General features: G+C 51.8%; 1 protein-coding gene across 1 annotated transcript in view; it reads right to left on the bottom strand.

Moving 5' to 3' along the window:
* PRAG1 (PEAK1 related, kinase-activating pseudokinase 1) overlaps nt 1–16,012 on the bottom strand; it is a 49,125-nt gene extending 33,113 nt beyond the window's left edge. Inside the window, 4 exon segments of the mRNA XM_021694197.2 lie at nt 7,274–8,970; nt 8,972–9,106; nt 11,153–11,625; nt 15,826–16,012. Coding sequence (XP_021549872.1) covers nt 7,274–8,970; nt 8,972–9,106; nt 11,153–11,461 — 2,141 coding nt within the window. The 5' untranslated portion in view covers nt 11,462–11,625; nt 15,826–16,012.
* Between the last annotated feature and the right edge of the window lie 456 nt (nt 16,013–16,468).

Consider the following 16,468-nt stretch of genomic DNA (forward strand, 5'->3'; position numbering starts at 1 on the left):
AGGTCATGATCCTGGAGTCCCGGGATCGAGTCCCGCATCGGGCTCCCTGCTCAGCGAAGAATCTGCTTCTCCCTCTCCTCCCCACTCATGCTCTCTCTCAAATAAATAAATAAAATCTTAAAAAAACAAACAAATAAATAAACAAAAAAAAAACAAAAATAAAACCCTTGGATTAGTATAGGGAATAGTTACTGACGATCAACGATTTTGCATTATAGATGGTAAATTTTAGATTCGAAACCTAGATTGATAAATATCTGGCCCACATGTCTACACTCTCCACTGGCATGACCTGCAGACAGTACTAATTGATCGTGGTGAACTTTCCTACAGGGAAGGCACATGGTCTCCCTGTTTTCCATGTGGAGCTTCAGGCTGCTACTCCCATTGATTGGAATTGGTGTGGAGAATGCAACCGAACTGCCCTCATGGTTCAAGAATATGTTGTCACAAAATCTTCCTTTGGAGCTACACATATCAATAAGCATTATTTTAAGTGACATCCCCACTATGACTAGTTTTAAAATTCCAAAGACTTCCTCCCTTTTTTCCTGACCTTCAAGGTCATATTACTTACTAATATATCAAGTTATCCCAACTATTCTTGTGTTTATCCAGTGTCGGTGTATTTTTGCATTCATTTTGACTGCTATATGGAGCTCTCTGAAGAGCAGGAGCCATTCTGAAGGGTGTTCTACAACCCAGGAACATACATGGTAACACTGCCCATTATTTGCCTAGGTTTTAGACTTCAGATAAGTTTTCATAGCACAAGCATGAATGAGCACGAAGTGGCCAAAAACCAAACTACCAGCAAGTCAGGGGATCATCTGACAGTGATAGGTCCTGGACAGTAAGATGAGTAAAAAGGGAAGGATTTCTTAAAGCTGTCTTCAATCTGGAAGTTCCCCTTCCCCCCCCCCCCCCCAAGTGAAGAACAGTTGCTTCCGTGAGTCAGCCCATTAGAGAAGCACAGAGAGTAAGCCATCCAAGGCATTAGACAAAAGCTCATCGAAGCTGGGAGTTCTACCAACTTGTACGGAAATAGCATAAACACCCTTTAACGACTGACAGTTTTAGGGATGTGCCCAAGAGTCGATATAAAGAAACTGAGCAATTCTAGTACAGGGGATGAAGACCCATCTTAAACTCTGAAGGTTATCAGCTGCAGAAAGGGCCGCCGGGTGTTCTCTGCAGTTGGTCTATCAACTTCCTTCCTGATAAAAGGAAGTCCTTTCGTGAGCACGTCGAGGGTCCTAACACAGTAACAAATGACTCACACCACACATAGATAATTTCTCACCAACTGGTGAGTTCTACACCCAAAAAGTAGGCTGGCCATTTTAGGAAAAAGTCCCTTTGATCGACAATGGGGGCTCGAGCATATGGCCCACACTTGTGTTTTCCAACCCACCTCAGAAAGCATGAAAAATCTCTTCCCAAGAGAAGTGAAACCACACCTAGAATTCCTTGAGACTCACTGGTGGGGAGAAAGGTCCTTAGGTGATGACTACCTGAAAGGAACATTCTTGTGGCAAGAGAGGGCTGGCTCCACACACCTGCTCAGCTTGGGGGGAAAAAAAAAGAGCAGAGTATGAGCCCCGTTGCAAAACTGAAATGTATAATCATTGGAGAGAAATTAATCCATGAAAGGATACATTGTGCCTATTGGGGTGTTTGCCCACCCTGAAACATTAATAATTATTAACTTCAGCTTCTTTTACTCAAGGTGATAATGTTCTTTTTTTTTTTTTTTTTTTTTTTAAGATTTTATTTATTTGAGAGCGAGAATGAGAGACAGCATGAGAGGGAGGAGGGTCAGAGGGAGAAGCAGACTCCCTGCCGAGCAGGGACCCCGATGCGGGACTTGATCCCGGGACTCCAGGATCATGACCTGAGCCGAAGGCAGTCGCTTAACCAACTGAGCCACCCAGGCGCCCCAAGGTGATAATGTTCTGTTGAGCAAGGCTAGGCACAGAATTATAATGGGATGTCCAGTGAAAAATCAGGCCAAGATCTGTAGTTCTCTCTGGCCTTTTGTCCCCCCCTAGTTCAATAATCCTTTACTGAATACCTACTGTGTCCCAGGTACTATGCTAAGATTTCCTATGGGAAAGTCAAAGAAAAATACACGAAACATGGTTCCTGTTCTCCTAGGAATTTACAATTTCTTGAGGAGATACAAATATGGATCCAATTTAACAGGGTGCAAGACATACTGTGTTAACTGCCAAAACAGAGCACTGGGGCAATCCAGAAACCTGGGTTTCAGAAAGATACTTGGATACAAGAATTTAAAGCTACTTGTTCCTTTCTCAACATTTCCTGATGTGCGAAGCATAGTGCTTTTGGAGAAAGTGAGGTAAGACGAGCATGGTCTCTGCCTACAATTCAACAAGTATTTCTTGAGCATCTATTATGTACCAGGCACCAAACAGGATACTGTGTTATTACAGATGGCTAAGCGTGCTCTTGACCTTCAAGGAGCATCTGCCTCCCCACCCCATCCTGCCTTTCTAAAAATAAATGGTTATCTATATACCTATACTAACCTTGGCCTTGAATCAGGTCACAAGACACTTCAAGGAAGGACTATTCTTGCATTCCTCCTGGACACTGAGCTGAACTTACCTCTGTGTTACCCAACAGAATGAGAATGTGCTGAGAATCCAGTTGCTATGATAACCAATCTAATCAAAGGGAATCAAAAAGAGGGCGAGAGCCCATGGTGGTCATACGACACATCTGCTGATTTAATTTATACCCACTCAACCCTCAGGGGCCTTAAGGGGCAGAATCCAGTCACTGACGTTTTAGCACCTTATACAGAGCATAATGGAAAGTAGGCACTTAGGAGACACCTGATGAATTACAGAAAGAAAATCGAATCCCTACCCTTAGCCGTGGATGTATGCTCCAAAACGGAGAGAAGTTCCAACATATTTGATATAGACTACTGTTCAACTCAGTGATTTTTCTTTTTTTAATTACAGACTGGAAATATAGAAATCAATTTTGATTCTGCCTGGTCCAGACAGCATCATTCGATGTCCAGTGTTTTCAGGTTCTATCCACAAACTCAGGGGAAGAGGCCAACTATTAATTTGCCCCTGGCAGGGAGCAGAATATAAACGTGCATTGCTGACGTGCTTTGTTCTGTTTGCCAAACTCTGTGTGTACTTGCGGGAGCAATCTCTCTCCCTGAAGTATCCCCAGGATTCAGTCTTCCCTGGATCGATCCGACCACCAGCCAACTTATTTCAGCTTTGTCAAAGAGGCTAAACATAGAGAAGATTCTCAAAGCACATAGAGTGCTTTCTAATACAAACTGTGATTTTCAAAATGCCACACAGAAAAGCCCCATTACACATCAAGACTATAGGATTTCCTAGTAAACTGTTACCATTCTACCAGAATCCACTGCAGCAGAAAATGCCTCAAGAATAAAGCATCCGGAGCTTAACTCAGATCGGATATGGAGTCTGGAGATAAATAGCAATCTCTATCATTCTACTCCCATCCTTGGGGCTCATGCTGAGAGACCATGTTACCAAGAGACCACACAATGAAGTCATTTTGATCTTGATTCCAATGGCCCAGTGGCCACTTCTGTGGACAGAACAGCTCCATCTGTGACCCTGTCAGCACCTGTCTGCTGAGAAGTGACGGGGGAGGGTGAGCGGGGAATCAAGAACGAGCAAGAGCCCAAAGATAGACTCGGTCTCTGCTCCCCAGAATCCCCGCAGAGGATCGGGAGAATGTAACTAAGTAGTGGGTTAAAATTACGATGAGCATGAGTGACGACTTCAAAAGTAAACCTCTCTCACTTTCTTGGGGAAACTCTTCTCTTGGTTAGCCTCACCGGGGGCCAGACCTTTGGCCTCTGAAACCATATAAACCGGTCTTAGTTCTTATTCACCTGCCATGCTCTCGCTCCTCCTCTGAGTTCAGGCCTCTCATCCTAATTTGGGGTTTTTCTGTGAAATTCCTGTCCGCACTAATCAGAGGAGTCTCCCTCAACTGACCTTGTCACTCAAAAGCCGAAGTCTTTTAAAAGCAGGTTTGCATCTGCGAAGAAATAAAAGGCAGAAATAAATTTGATTCTTCTGCATCTTAATTATCTCCCCAGGCGCTGCCGCTCTCAAGAAACTGCCTTTAAGTCTTGAATGTGACATTGAAACTAAGAAGTCCACGCTTGTTTCCCCGTAGGTTTTAGCCTCCTAGCCAGCAGGACTGGTCAACCCTCACCTCCGAACTCTGCCCTAAGTTGGGGCACTAAATTGACCCAGAGACTCGGTGAGGTTCGTCAGTCTAAGCTGGTGAGCCCGAACATGTAGGTGGATCCGTGGTGGCCCCAGACCGTGCCTCATCTGCTAGGAGGTACACTGAGTGCGCTTAAATACCTCTGAAGGGTATGACATGGGCATTGAGAGCCTCTGTCCTTCATGGCATTACAGCAAGAATCTTCTCCATACCCCTAATGGGAGCTTACAGAGGACAGTATCTCAGACAGAGAAGCTACTGCCAAACATCCAAAACAACACCATAGGAAAGTCACGTCATTCTCAACATCATTTTTTTTTTTTAAACTCCGAGCCACAGTCAGTTTTGTAAAGCAGGACCATTAGGCAAACCAGAAAATGATTCTTTGTTCTTCCGTAATAGCCCAAGAAAGCAGAAGGATCTAAGTGCATGTAAGTGAAAAGTAACACTGTCCTGCATGAAACAACCCCTTTTCTCCAGAGCGCTGAGTGTACTTAACACGTGTCACGAGAGTCGCTATTTTTGTTTGCGGGTGAGGCTGATTCTTCGAAATAGGACACACAGATGGGCCGTGCAAAGAAACTGAGTTAATCTTCAATGTCATTCAAAGACCTTCTAACATTTTCCATCTTGGAAAATTGACATCAGCCTGCCATAGTTACCAGTGTGGTACTGCTATTGGTCCTGGATCAACTGTGGGCTGTGTTCCCATGAACAGTCCAATTTGCCATCACCTTGACCTGCTAGATTCGAAGGCTGTGGGTTTCTGGCACCTTCCTCAGAGGGATTCAGTAAGTACTGAGTTCCAGAATTAAAAGTCAACTTATGGTCCCAAGCCCGCCCTCATCTCCTCACGAGGCAGATGTGATGATTCAAGAGATGTCAATAATGCTTAAAACATCTTCCCCAAATGAAAACATATATGAGTTTGTTTTATTTTAAATAGTGCCAGGTGCTCTTTGCTCTTTTCTGGGTTCCCTTAAGCTAATTTTATTTCCCAGATTTTTTCCCCCAAAAGTCCTGAAAATAAGAACTCTTTTGGTTTGCTTGGTTTTTGTTTGTTTGTTTTTAAGAGTTGGAACCCAGAACCTCTGAGATTGCCACCTGGTCTGAGCTACATATATAATCCAATGGTTTTATCTTAACAAACCGGGCCAAAAAACTCCGATCTCAACCCAGACGCTAATGCAAACCCTACCTGAGTCAGGTTGCTGTGGTGACTGGGGTTCCTCCAAGCCCTTAATTCTCGCATGAGAAAGGTTTAGTTTCTTCCCCGAGGAACTAGGTGGTGTTCAGGTGGTAGGCCTAGGAGTGGGCCAGGAGGTTCCCATAGGGTGCGAGTGTCCCTGTACAAACAATAGCTCCAGGGGGCCCTTGCCTGCATAATAATGAACCCCTCTACTGGAGTCTGTTCCTCTCACCTGAGTCTTTCAACAACAGGGTGTTATAAAAGCATTGTTATTCCCATGCGGTTTTAGGGAGGCTCGGTCACGGTAAGTGGCTTTGCTCAAGATCACTCAGCCCATAGATAAGACAGATGCAGTATGAACTTGATTTTCTGGTCAAGTTCAAAGCCCATACTTCCACTAACCTACCCAGGCCTGAGGCAGACAGAGCCAATGCCCATGTTTTACTCTCATGCCTTGTTCACTTCCTACGCCACCTGCTGAAGTGCCCTATGTGTTTAGGAGCAGAGCCGGCCAGATACAACGGTGTGTGACCTTGGCAGGTGACTTCAGCTCCTCCTATCTCTGTTTTGTCTTCTGTAAATTGGGGATGGTAATTCCTACCTCCTGGGGCTGTTCTGAGGATCAAAGGAGTTAACAGGTCTAATTCCCTTAGATCCACAACGGGCCCACAGTGAGCGCCATACAAATGGGAGCTATTCTTAGCTGCTGGATCCCTCATTCACTCGGGAAGTTAAAACTGTAGCCAAAAGGAGTCTGCAAAATCACCTGAGGATCTGGAGGATGTCTACGCCGCATGGCAGGTGGCCAGTGCAATACCAGAACAAAGCAGTGGTCACAGAAAAAGCCCACGTTAGAGAGCATCACAGCCTGAGACGCCTTGATGTTCAAAGTCAAGTGTCACAGCTGCATGTCTCTGTGGTCAGCTCCCTGCTTCCGGCAACAGCCCGGAGGCACGGGAGCTGAAACAGAATCACTGGAAACGACACAACTAGAAAAAGTCTGTTGGAAAGGCTGTCACTTAAAAAACAAAAACAAAAACAAAACACACAGCAGGTTTCTCCTTTCCCTGATAGGAATCCATCTTGCTGGAATGAGAGGGAAATTCCCACCCCCCCCCCCCATTTAAATTCCATGCACAACGCAATACCTTTAAAAACGCACTTATTTTTGGGGGGCCTTTGGAAGGTACTTTAAACTGGCAGGAGACAGCAGTGAAGCAGTGGAGAAAGCTGTTGATTTCAGCATATGCTAAAACGAACTCCTTCTTCCCCCCGCAACCCCGGTAAAAACCCACATCTGAAGGTTACTAACCACGTGCAGAGCCTCCTACTACCCTGCTCTTGGCTCCAAGGCCTAACTGTTTCTGGAGCACACATTTGGCAGTGCCCGTGGGCCTCCCCGTCTCCTTGCCTCTCCAAATGCCACAGGACAACCGTCCCCGGCCTTCTTTTGCGTGTCTAAATAAATGGTGAATCTCAGCGTTTCCCCGAAAAAGCCTGCTAGGGAGACTTCAGAGAGACGGGGAGGAAAAGAGCACCAGCTTCGACAACTCTGAGCACCAGGAGAGAGGAACAGCTTGGCAGTGCTTCTTGGAAAGAGTCATTTCAAAAAGCCAATCCCGGGCAGGGCACCGCCTGGGGGCTTGTTTGCTGAGCATGAACATGAACAACCCAGAACTTACATAAAGGCACAAGGGCCTTTGGGCAGACGCTGGTGCCCAGCGCGCAGGACTCAGGGCTTGGGCCTGAGGGCTTTCGGTAAAGGGCAACAGCAGAGGTTTCTGGAAGGGCCCCGAGTTACACACAGACCATGATACTCACCGCGACTTCGGAGGCGGCGGCGGAGGTGAGAATGCCTCAATCCCACTCCTGTCCTTGGGGAACTCAAAGGCAAAAGAGGCCGATTTGCTCATCCCGGTGCCCACTCTGCTGCTTTGCCCGGAGCAGCCGTCTGTGGGGCGGACACAGTGCCACGCGGAGGAGTTGGAGGGGTCTGCGGTGCCGTTTTCCATCTCTCTTCCCCAGCTTTGACTCAACAACTCCTGTTCCACCTCCTCCTCTTCCTCTATCCGGCACTGACGGCTCCAGGCCCCCGTCTGGTACCGGGGCCTCCTCTGGTCCAAGGCTGAGGCGGGGGCAGCTGGGGGGTGGCACCGGACAGAGTCACCGGCGGCGACGCCACTGGCCCGGCAGGAAGAAGCAGAGTCAGTGGGGCCCCTGGGGGAAGCCTGGGGCCCCGTACCACCAGCGGAGCCCCCCTCGCTGAGGTCAGACAGTGGGGAGGCAGAGGGGGACACCGGGGACCCTCCGGGGCTACTCCTGGACAGCTTGGGGGGAATGGCAGGCTTCCCCTTGGGCGTGTTCTCACTCGCGTCGGGACGGTGGCTTTCTCTGGAGCTCAGCCCCTGCCCAGCTGCAGCCTCCTCTTCACCTGCCTCAGAGTCCTGGCTCACAGGCCCGCGTGGCCACTGGACCCCCACGGCGGAGTCGGGGCTGCTCAGGTAGATTGTCCGGCGGTCCTCTTCTGGGTGGGCTGCCATGACTGTGATGGTGGCTGCCACCTGGGGAGCCATATCTGGGCCTTCCCTGTCCCGGCCCCAGCCAGATGCTGCTTTCTGAGCCCAGGCATTAGCTGTCCGTACCTGGCCCTGGCCCCGAGCAGCTGCTGCCTGTTCCGCTGCGGCCTGTGGCTTGGAAGGTGCTGGAACCGCCTTCTTCCTCTTGGTGCTCTCAGCATAGATGGGTTCAGGCTGTACCGCCTCCCTGGGGTGGGCTGGAGGCTGGGCCTCCCCCGTCAGTCCAAGGCACCTGGTAGAGGTCAGCACGTGGCAGCCTGAGTCCTGCTCCTTGCCTGGCACAGTCTCCTTCACGAGGGAGCAGTAATCGCTCTCCAGATGGGGGGTGAAGGGGCTGCTGGCCCCACTGCTGGCAGTCCCACAGGAGAGGCCATCCGAAGAACTGGCGGCCTCTGAGGTAAGGGACAGCTTCTTGGGACCCAGGCGGGGCGGGTTCTCAGCTGGGCCCTGGCTACAGCACTCCCTCGGGAAGCTCAGAACCTGCTTCTCCTCCTCAGGGGGGCCCCCACACACGCCCTGCTCCCAGCACAGTGGTGAGCGGTCCCCTCTGCCAGGTCTGCCCCGAGAACTCTCAGCCTGTGAGGTGGCCGTGGCAACGGGGCTCCCGGGGCAACAGTCCAGGATGGAGCAATACTCTCCCCCTTCGCTGTCCCCCGAAGGTGAGCACCTCTGATCGCTGTCGTCCTCCGAGGGCAGGGACTCCCGCAGGGGCTGTGGGGAGGGGCAGGGCCCGGGGCCCTTGTGACAGCCAGACGTCATGCCAGCAAAGGCAGCTACCTTCTGGCGGAAGCTCTCCTGAGCGGAGGTCAGCTCTTGGTAGGGAAACATGGGTTTATCTTCTCGCCCCACCTTCTCGCTGGAGAAACTCACTGGGTGGAAGGCAGTGGTCCGCTGCCCCCGGGCCTCTAGGCTGTGCAGGCCCACCACGGCATAGGCCGGGGGGGCAGCGAGCGAGGCCATCTGTGGAGGCAGAGGGCCCGGCCGGCTTCTGGGCACCACGGAAGCTGCCCAGGTAAACTAGCGGCACGTCGTCCTGCTTCGGGAGGGGGAGCTTGCCGGGGGCTCGTCTCCAGATGACCTACACAGCCCCAAGGTTAAAAGACTTACATTAGACCTTGTCAGAGAAAAAAGGAAGAGAGAAACCGTGAGAGGAGAGTGCCACGACATTGTCAACGGTCTTCCATGCTGCAGGGAGGGAGCCCTGCAGCACGCCTACCTTCTGATCTCCCCACAGACTCTCTTCATTGCTGGGGACCCCACCCCACCCCCCCCGGAGCCAGGGGTCTTCCCAGACACTGAGCTGCGTTTCCCACCCGGGGTCTGGCTGGCTTAAGTCTGTGAGGTGGGGGGCGGGGAGAGAAAACAACAAACCTCTCAAAAAGAACATTCTGCCTTCTCCCTCAAAATGGCCCGATGAGATAAATTCTCCTAAGAGCTTCGAAAACAGAGTGTTGAGTTTGGTTGCATTTTTGTTTTATGTTTGTTAGTGGTCTTGATAACCGTGTCACAGTACAATCCTGAAGAAACCAAAGTCATGGGGCTTTTTAAAACAGCTCGGGTGGGTGCTGGGGCAGGAGAGTGAGGGGTGGTTTCTGAGCTGGGTCCCCAGCTCCCTTGCTGCTCCCTGGGCCGTGCCAAAGAGCTGCTCCCTCTCCAAGTTACAGGCAGTGACTTCAGCCGGAGCCTGCAGCAGTGGCTGGACTAGTTGAGCCCCGAGGCAAAGATATGGGTTGGTCATGGGACGCCTGGGTGGCTCAGTTGGTTAAGCATCCAACTCTTGATTTCTTGAGATCAAGCCCCATATCGGGCTCTATGCTAAGTACAGAGTCTACTTGAGATTCTCTTTCTCCCTCTGCCCCTTCCCCCACTCGTGCACACACTCTCTCTCTCTCTCTAAAATAAGTAAAATCTTAAGATGTGGACTGGTCATTCCCATCACTGAAGTCATGGTCCCCTTGTCCTTCCCTTCTAAAGTCTCCCCCTACCCCAAAACTTTTAGAAGCAGCCTCAAAGTTGGGCCGGCATTCGCCTCCTTTCCAAGATGATTCTGAGCTGAGGGAGTCCCTAGCTTATGTCTGTAAAGACCGAAGGTACTGAGCACAGCCTGGTGCATGGGTGTAACCAGCTTATGACCAGTGGAGCGGTGCTGGAGGAACATGGAGCTAAGCGGAACCACAGGAAATGTCTCTCCTCAGTCAAGCCTCCTCTAATTTAAAACTGACCTCTGATTTCACAGAAGCTCAAACAGCCTTCCTGATCCACTCATCATGATGGTTTAGGAAAACTAGAATAGGCAAAAGGGTCAAACAAGTCCCAAGCAGTTCTTAGGTGTCCTAGACTTCCAGCTTCCTAGACCCTGTCTAGAGGCAGCAGGCTCTACGTGCCCTCTAAATAATTATACCTTTGTAAGGGGGACCTGTGGGAGATGAGCAGAACGGTCTAATCTCTAGGGGTATAACTGTCTCTGGTGATCCCAGTTCAAAGCTGCTAAAATCCAAGCTTCACAACTGGAAACATGAACCCCGGCTGGGAACTGGATATGAAGAAATTATTGCTAACACGTTAAGTGGGATCATGACATTGTGGTTCTCTTTTTTAGGAAGACTTTATTTTTTTTAAAGACATGGATGGAAATGACACGACGTCTGGGGTTTGCTTTAAAATCACAGGGAGGGGAGGGTGGGGCTGGGAGCAGAGAGGAAGCAAGACAGGGTCGTGCGTTGATCTGTGGACACTCATGGTAACGGGCCGTGGACACAGAGCATTTGTTATGCAATCATTGCTACTCGTGTATGCATTTTAAACGATCGATGAAAAAACTTTAAAAACCTTTTAAAAAAAAAAGAAGCTGCATTTTTGCGTGCCTCCAGATATATAATTAAGACAATCTCCGATGCCACTGGAGGGACTGGATTGATGGTTCTCAGCCTAAAGGGACAGATGGAAGGGAGGGCAGATAGGAAAGGAGGGCAGGAGTCAGGAAGGAGCAGTCGTGGGGCAGGCTGATGGGAGGCCGTCCCGCGGGAGCCGTGCTCTAACAGCCCTCCCTGGCTGCTGGCCAGCCACCCAGTGTTACAACAAGAGCAGCCCCTGTAAAAATACCACCGGGGTTAGTCAGCCTCACCTGCGAGACGTCGGCACTCAGGTTCGCCTCTGTCCACACATCGGAGGTGTCGGGGCTCATCATGGTGGGCTTCACGGCGATGGTGGGCTTGGAGTAGGGCGAGCCGTTCACGCCTTCATCTTCCAGGCGGCAGTTGTCGGGCCTGGGGGGCAGGCGAGGCGGAGGGGGCAGGTGGCCGGGCGCCAGCTGGTGGTCACTCCTCAAGCAGAAGCAGTTCTTGCAGGACCCGGGCTTCCAGATGTGTTCCACAAAGTCACCGCACGCAGACATCTTCGGGCTCTCAGGGCTCAGTCGGACGGTCCGGTGCATCTTGAGCCCACGGCGCGCTGGCTCATCTTGCGCTCGGCTCTCCGGCCTGGTCTCCTGGGAGGCAGATGCGGGTCGCAGGGCGGCTTCCCGGGACAGCAGAACACTGGGCCTGTCAGAGAGCTGCCCGACCTGAGGATGGCCGCACTCCCAGCGAGAGGCTGAGTCTTCCAAGGGGGAGTAGTAGGTGGGGGAAGGGGGAAAGAAGGAGAAGAAAAAGGTAGAGATTAGCATTCCATGTATTCGGAGGCCCTCACCTATTTGTCATAAGGCTCTTAGTCACTCTCCGGGGGTGCGGCCTTATCAGAAGCTGTGAAAACTAAACACAACTCTGTGACGGGAGTACCGAGCAGAGCGGGCATTTCAGTCCCCAGGGCTGAAGGGATCTAGAGCTTGGGACAAGAACTACAATGTAGTACAGCAGATAAAAATGGTGGTTTCCAGAGGACAAGCCACAGCTTTTCACCAAGGACTGTGTGAGGGGGCAGGTAGGCCTGGGCCCTGAGCCCAGTGCTGGAAGCCATACTTCTGGCCAGGGGGACACTCGATGGATGAGAAAGGGGAGAGGTGTGGGGCCAGCCTGCCCCTCAGGGGAACCGTGTCAGGAGGTCCAGCATCTTGAGAATCCGCCCTCCTCCCCTTACTTCATAGACGTTACTCAACCCGGTGCTCAGTGAGGTCAACAGAGCCAGGGCTGTAGGCCAAGGAGGGAAACAGAAAGAGAAATGCCTTATTACCACAGCCCTCTGGTCTAAGGGTGGCCGGGTAAAATATAACAGAAGGAAGAGATTATCACACAATTATTTTCCCCTACGATAGCCCTGGGGGTAAGGCAGTCTGCTTGTTGCAAGAGTTGTCTCTGACAGTCCAACAGGGAGCAGAGAGTTTGCCCAGAGAACCTAGTAAATTCACCTGTTGAAGATGAACTCAAAGGGTTGCAGATATGAACCAATTAGCCTGAATAACACCCTGGCAGGTAGCCGTTATCCCCATTTTAGAGATGGAGAAACAACGGCAATGACATAACTAAGACCTGTCCAGCAGACACAGGGAGTTGGGTGGTTGTAGAAGGCAAGGCCAACTGTGCTGGCAGCCCCTCAACTCATCACGTCATTCATTATACAGAGTGGCTGCCCATCACCTGTTTGCTGCTCGTCCTTCTTCTTTCCTCGTTTAAATGAACTGACCTCCTCATAAGGAAAATGTCCATGAGAAAATCATCTCTACAAACGTCAGGCGATCAGATTCTCATCAAAAAGGGAGCTTTGCCCTGGGGTTTGCTCCCCACTCTCCTCCAGTGAGAACTTGCTTTGGGGCAGATGCCCTCTCAACTATCATCAGGGCTAACCGGGTGGAGTGAGCCAGGAGCCCACTCCAGCATCTTTGTGGGGAGTGCTCTCTTTCCAGCGTCCCACACTCACGGACAGGCATGCTTATTCACAAGCACCGGAGCTAAATTTACCTCCTCTCCCTCCAAAGTTCACCGTGAAGCCACCGCATCCTGAAGCTAAATAAACACTCTGAGAAAAAGACAAGCGTTTGTCTTTCCGCAACTGTCGGTAGGGGCTTATGCATCCCTCTCTTTAAGATGATTGTGGGTTAGGTTCTTCTCCTCCCCTAAATGCACCCAAGTAGCAGGTTCATGCCTCACCAAGCTCCCCAGAAGAGGTCACTAAGCTTCAACAAGCAGAGGAGGATAGCAAGGATTTTTCTTCCTCCCACAGTCTTGAGCCCGGGAGAGCTTTAGGCTCTGCTGCTAAATTTTGGGGGGGAGGGGGAGTGGAAGAAGCACACTGGTATTCAGAGAGCAGGGGTCCATATCCCTGCCCCATAGTGGGGAGTTGGTCCTTTCATAGAGAGCTGTTGGCTTCCTGACCACAGGGAAAGAGAGGCTCCCCTTTACTGCAGGCAAAGGCTCCCGAGCCCCCTCGATGAGACGGGAAAAGAAAACTCAGAAACCTGTTCTGTGTGGGCCTTTCACGTTCCTGCAGCTCCTTATAAGGCTGAGCTCTCTGTGGAGGTGGGTGTCCAACCACTTCCTCACGGCTACCACAGACACACAAAGAGGCAGTCTGGGGTGGCCACCCACCCTTCATTGCCTCCCCCAACAGGCAACCGAGAGCACAAACTTGTCATGTCTGCTTGGTTCCAGGGCGCCCCATTCTTTGTCCCCGATGGCCCACAACAGCCCTGGGACTTTGGGTCGGCTCTGGATGACTGAGGTATGGGAAGCCTCCTTCAGAACCTTCCCCAGCTTACGCACGCTCTCTCTGCTCCCATGCCCAGCTCTGAAATTCTCTGACGCGGGCACAGCTCTCCACACGACGGCTCAGAGAGGCAAAGGTTTTTAGGGGAAGGCTTTGAATAAGAGAACAGAATGAAGCGCTAGCCTTCCACCATCATTGACTCACTGCATCCTGTTAAAACTGGTTTCTCAGTCACAGCAAACAGAAATTTACCACCACATCAAGCCAGAAAAGATGCTTTTCCAGTTCTGTCTAGAGAGCTCTATGCCTGGAATTATCTCCTATTTGTTTTCAGTGAGAGATGGTGAAAAACTCAAGTGGCACACACAAACAGCAACAGTACTTTGCCTACCAGTGCCAACTCTCCACAGCCTGGGAATGGTACCTTCCAGCCCACATCCCTTACCTCAGAGGGGAGGCAGCCCCCAGAATTATGCAAATTCCCCCATTTCAGTGGGAGGCAGCAGTGTAAGATTAGAAAAAGGTCCCAGCATTCTTTCTGATCCAAGTCATGAAAAATAGCTTTGCCTCTGCAAACTTCTGCACTAGATTTGTGGCTACAATTTGCAAGACTGAAGTTGTCAGACACACTCCCATCCCATTTAAAAAGAATCTGAAGAATGGTGGCCAGATCCATAAAACTAAACCTTTTGGCTCAAAATGCCCCTTACACTTGCATCAAAGGTGGTTAATGCCTTACCCTGAAGGGACGGAATTCCAGAAAAGACTCATCTAATAAATAAATATATATGTATGCATTGTTCTATATATATATATATATATATATGTATGTGTATATATATATATATATAGAACAATTAAATTAATGCAACACTGAAAAAGAAAAGTACATATGGAAAATGTCTGGATTTCAATACTCGACTGGTAGGGGTTGCCCAGGCAGAAAGAACAAAGTGACAACCTTAACACACCTCCCCAACACCCGCCCAACACACACACACCCAGAGGGTATCATGATATTCGCCCAACTTTTTATTTTATTTTTTCCTTCTCCAATGCAATGTAATCTAATCTCAGCAGTAGGAATGTGATTTTCATGGGTTAGACCTCCTACAGCCTAAACCAGCAAGGAGGATAGCCGAATTCCACAGGATCCCCTGATAACAAAGTAGCTGCAGAATTCCCCAGGGCCTTCCTGTCAAATTTCCCTCTGAAAAAGGGAAAAAGGCTGCTACCATTGTTTAGGCCAGTGATCAATAAGGTCCACGGAACCTGACTCTGCCCTGATCTCATTGCAAAACTCCTGGCCCGTAGACCTTTGGGCTTCCCTTTACAGCTCTGCAAAGCCATGCCCTCGCTGGCTGAGCTCTACCTGAGAAAAATAAACACATTTAGCCGGCCCTGCCTCCATTCCCATTTACAGGACCTGAAAGTGGAGAGGTGGAGAGGTTCTATTTTCTGAGTGCGTGTGTGTGTGTGTGTGTGTGTGTGTGTGTGTGTGTGTGTCCCCGGCTGAGGACACAAGCAGCACAAGCAAAGGTTAAGAAGGTGCCCAAAGTACGCCTTTCAGAGGGCTCAGCCGGGGCTCGGGAGAAAGGCATCATCTTGTTCCCTCTGGGGGCTCAGAGGCTGCCATCTAACTCGGGGCAACACAGGAGGCGGCTACCCTGGGGCCCCAAACCATCTCGCCTCCGGGATCCCGGTCCTCGCAGCCCCGGCGGCCTCTCCCTCTCTGCTCCTTTGACAGTACTCCTGCCGCAGAAACGAAGTCTTCCCCATGAGCAACTCGCAAAGCGCTTAAGTCTCTTGCCCCAAACAGAACAGCAAGCCCAGCAAGCCCAGCTGAACAGTCGGTTTTCCCTCCCCGAACTCGAAGGAAAGTTTCCCCCGTTTTAAAAAAGCGCGATTCTCAAATGAATCGAAAACACCCCTCCGGCTCCCGCGTGCTCCAGGCTCAGCGCCTCCAACCTGGAGCACAACCCCGGGCGCACGCGGTCCGGACGCTCCACCCTCCGCCAGCGGCCGCCTGTCACCCCGGGGGACGCCGACAGGGGGGTCGCCCTCTCGGCGACCGCGGCGCTCCCCCGGAGCTCCCCTCCGCGGCCACGTTCGCCAAGACAAAAAGAGACTGGGTTTGGAGAAAGCGTCGCGCTGGCTCACCTCGGGGCCGCGCTCCCCCGGCCTCGCCGTCGGTCGCCGAGCCGCCAGCCGCCCCGCCGGGCGCCTCGGAGCATTGTTTGGAGAGTGAGTGCGAGCGGTGCGTGCCCCGCGGCGGGCGGGTGTCCTCTGCCGGGGCCGGGAGGCCGGGTGGCAGCTGCTAGCGCGGCTCCGCCCCCTCCGCCTCCGGTTACGCCGCGCGCCCAGGCCCCCGCCGCACCTCCGCAGTCCCCGCCGCCGCCCCGCGCCCCCCGCGCCCCCCCCCGACCAGGCCCGCGTGCGTCCGGCTCCCTGCCGGCGGGCTGCTGCTCTCCCGCCCGGAGCGCTCCAAACTCGCCCCGCCCCGCCCCGCCCCGCCCCTCCCCTCCCTCGCCCACCCGCCCGGCCTCTCTCGGCGGGGAGGCCCCGCCCCTGGCCCGGGACTGGGCGCCTTCCGACCCGCGAGCCGAGCCCGCACCTGCGCCCGCCCCAGAGGCGGCGATCCGTGTTCGCAGCCTTCCTCTGATCACAATGTTTGTAGAGGTATCATAGGTGTCCTGCCTCCCTTCGTCCAGCCGGCTCTGCGAGACCCCGGGGCGGTTAAAGCCCGAGAGCTGGGGCGGGGGAACGAGAAAGCGAGAGGTCGGGAGTGGAATAGTGAGGTCGG

Source organism: Neomonachus schauinslandi, chromosome 2 (genome assembly GCF_002201575.2).
Source record: "Neomonachus schauinslandi chromosome 2, ASM220157v2, whole genome shotgun sequence".
Lineage (NCBI taxonomy): Eukaryota > Metazoa > Chordata > Mammalia > Carnivora > Phocidae > Neomonachus > Neomonachus schauinslandi.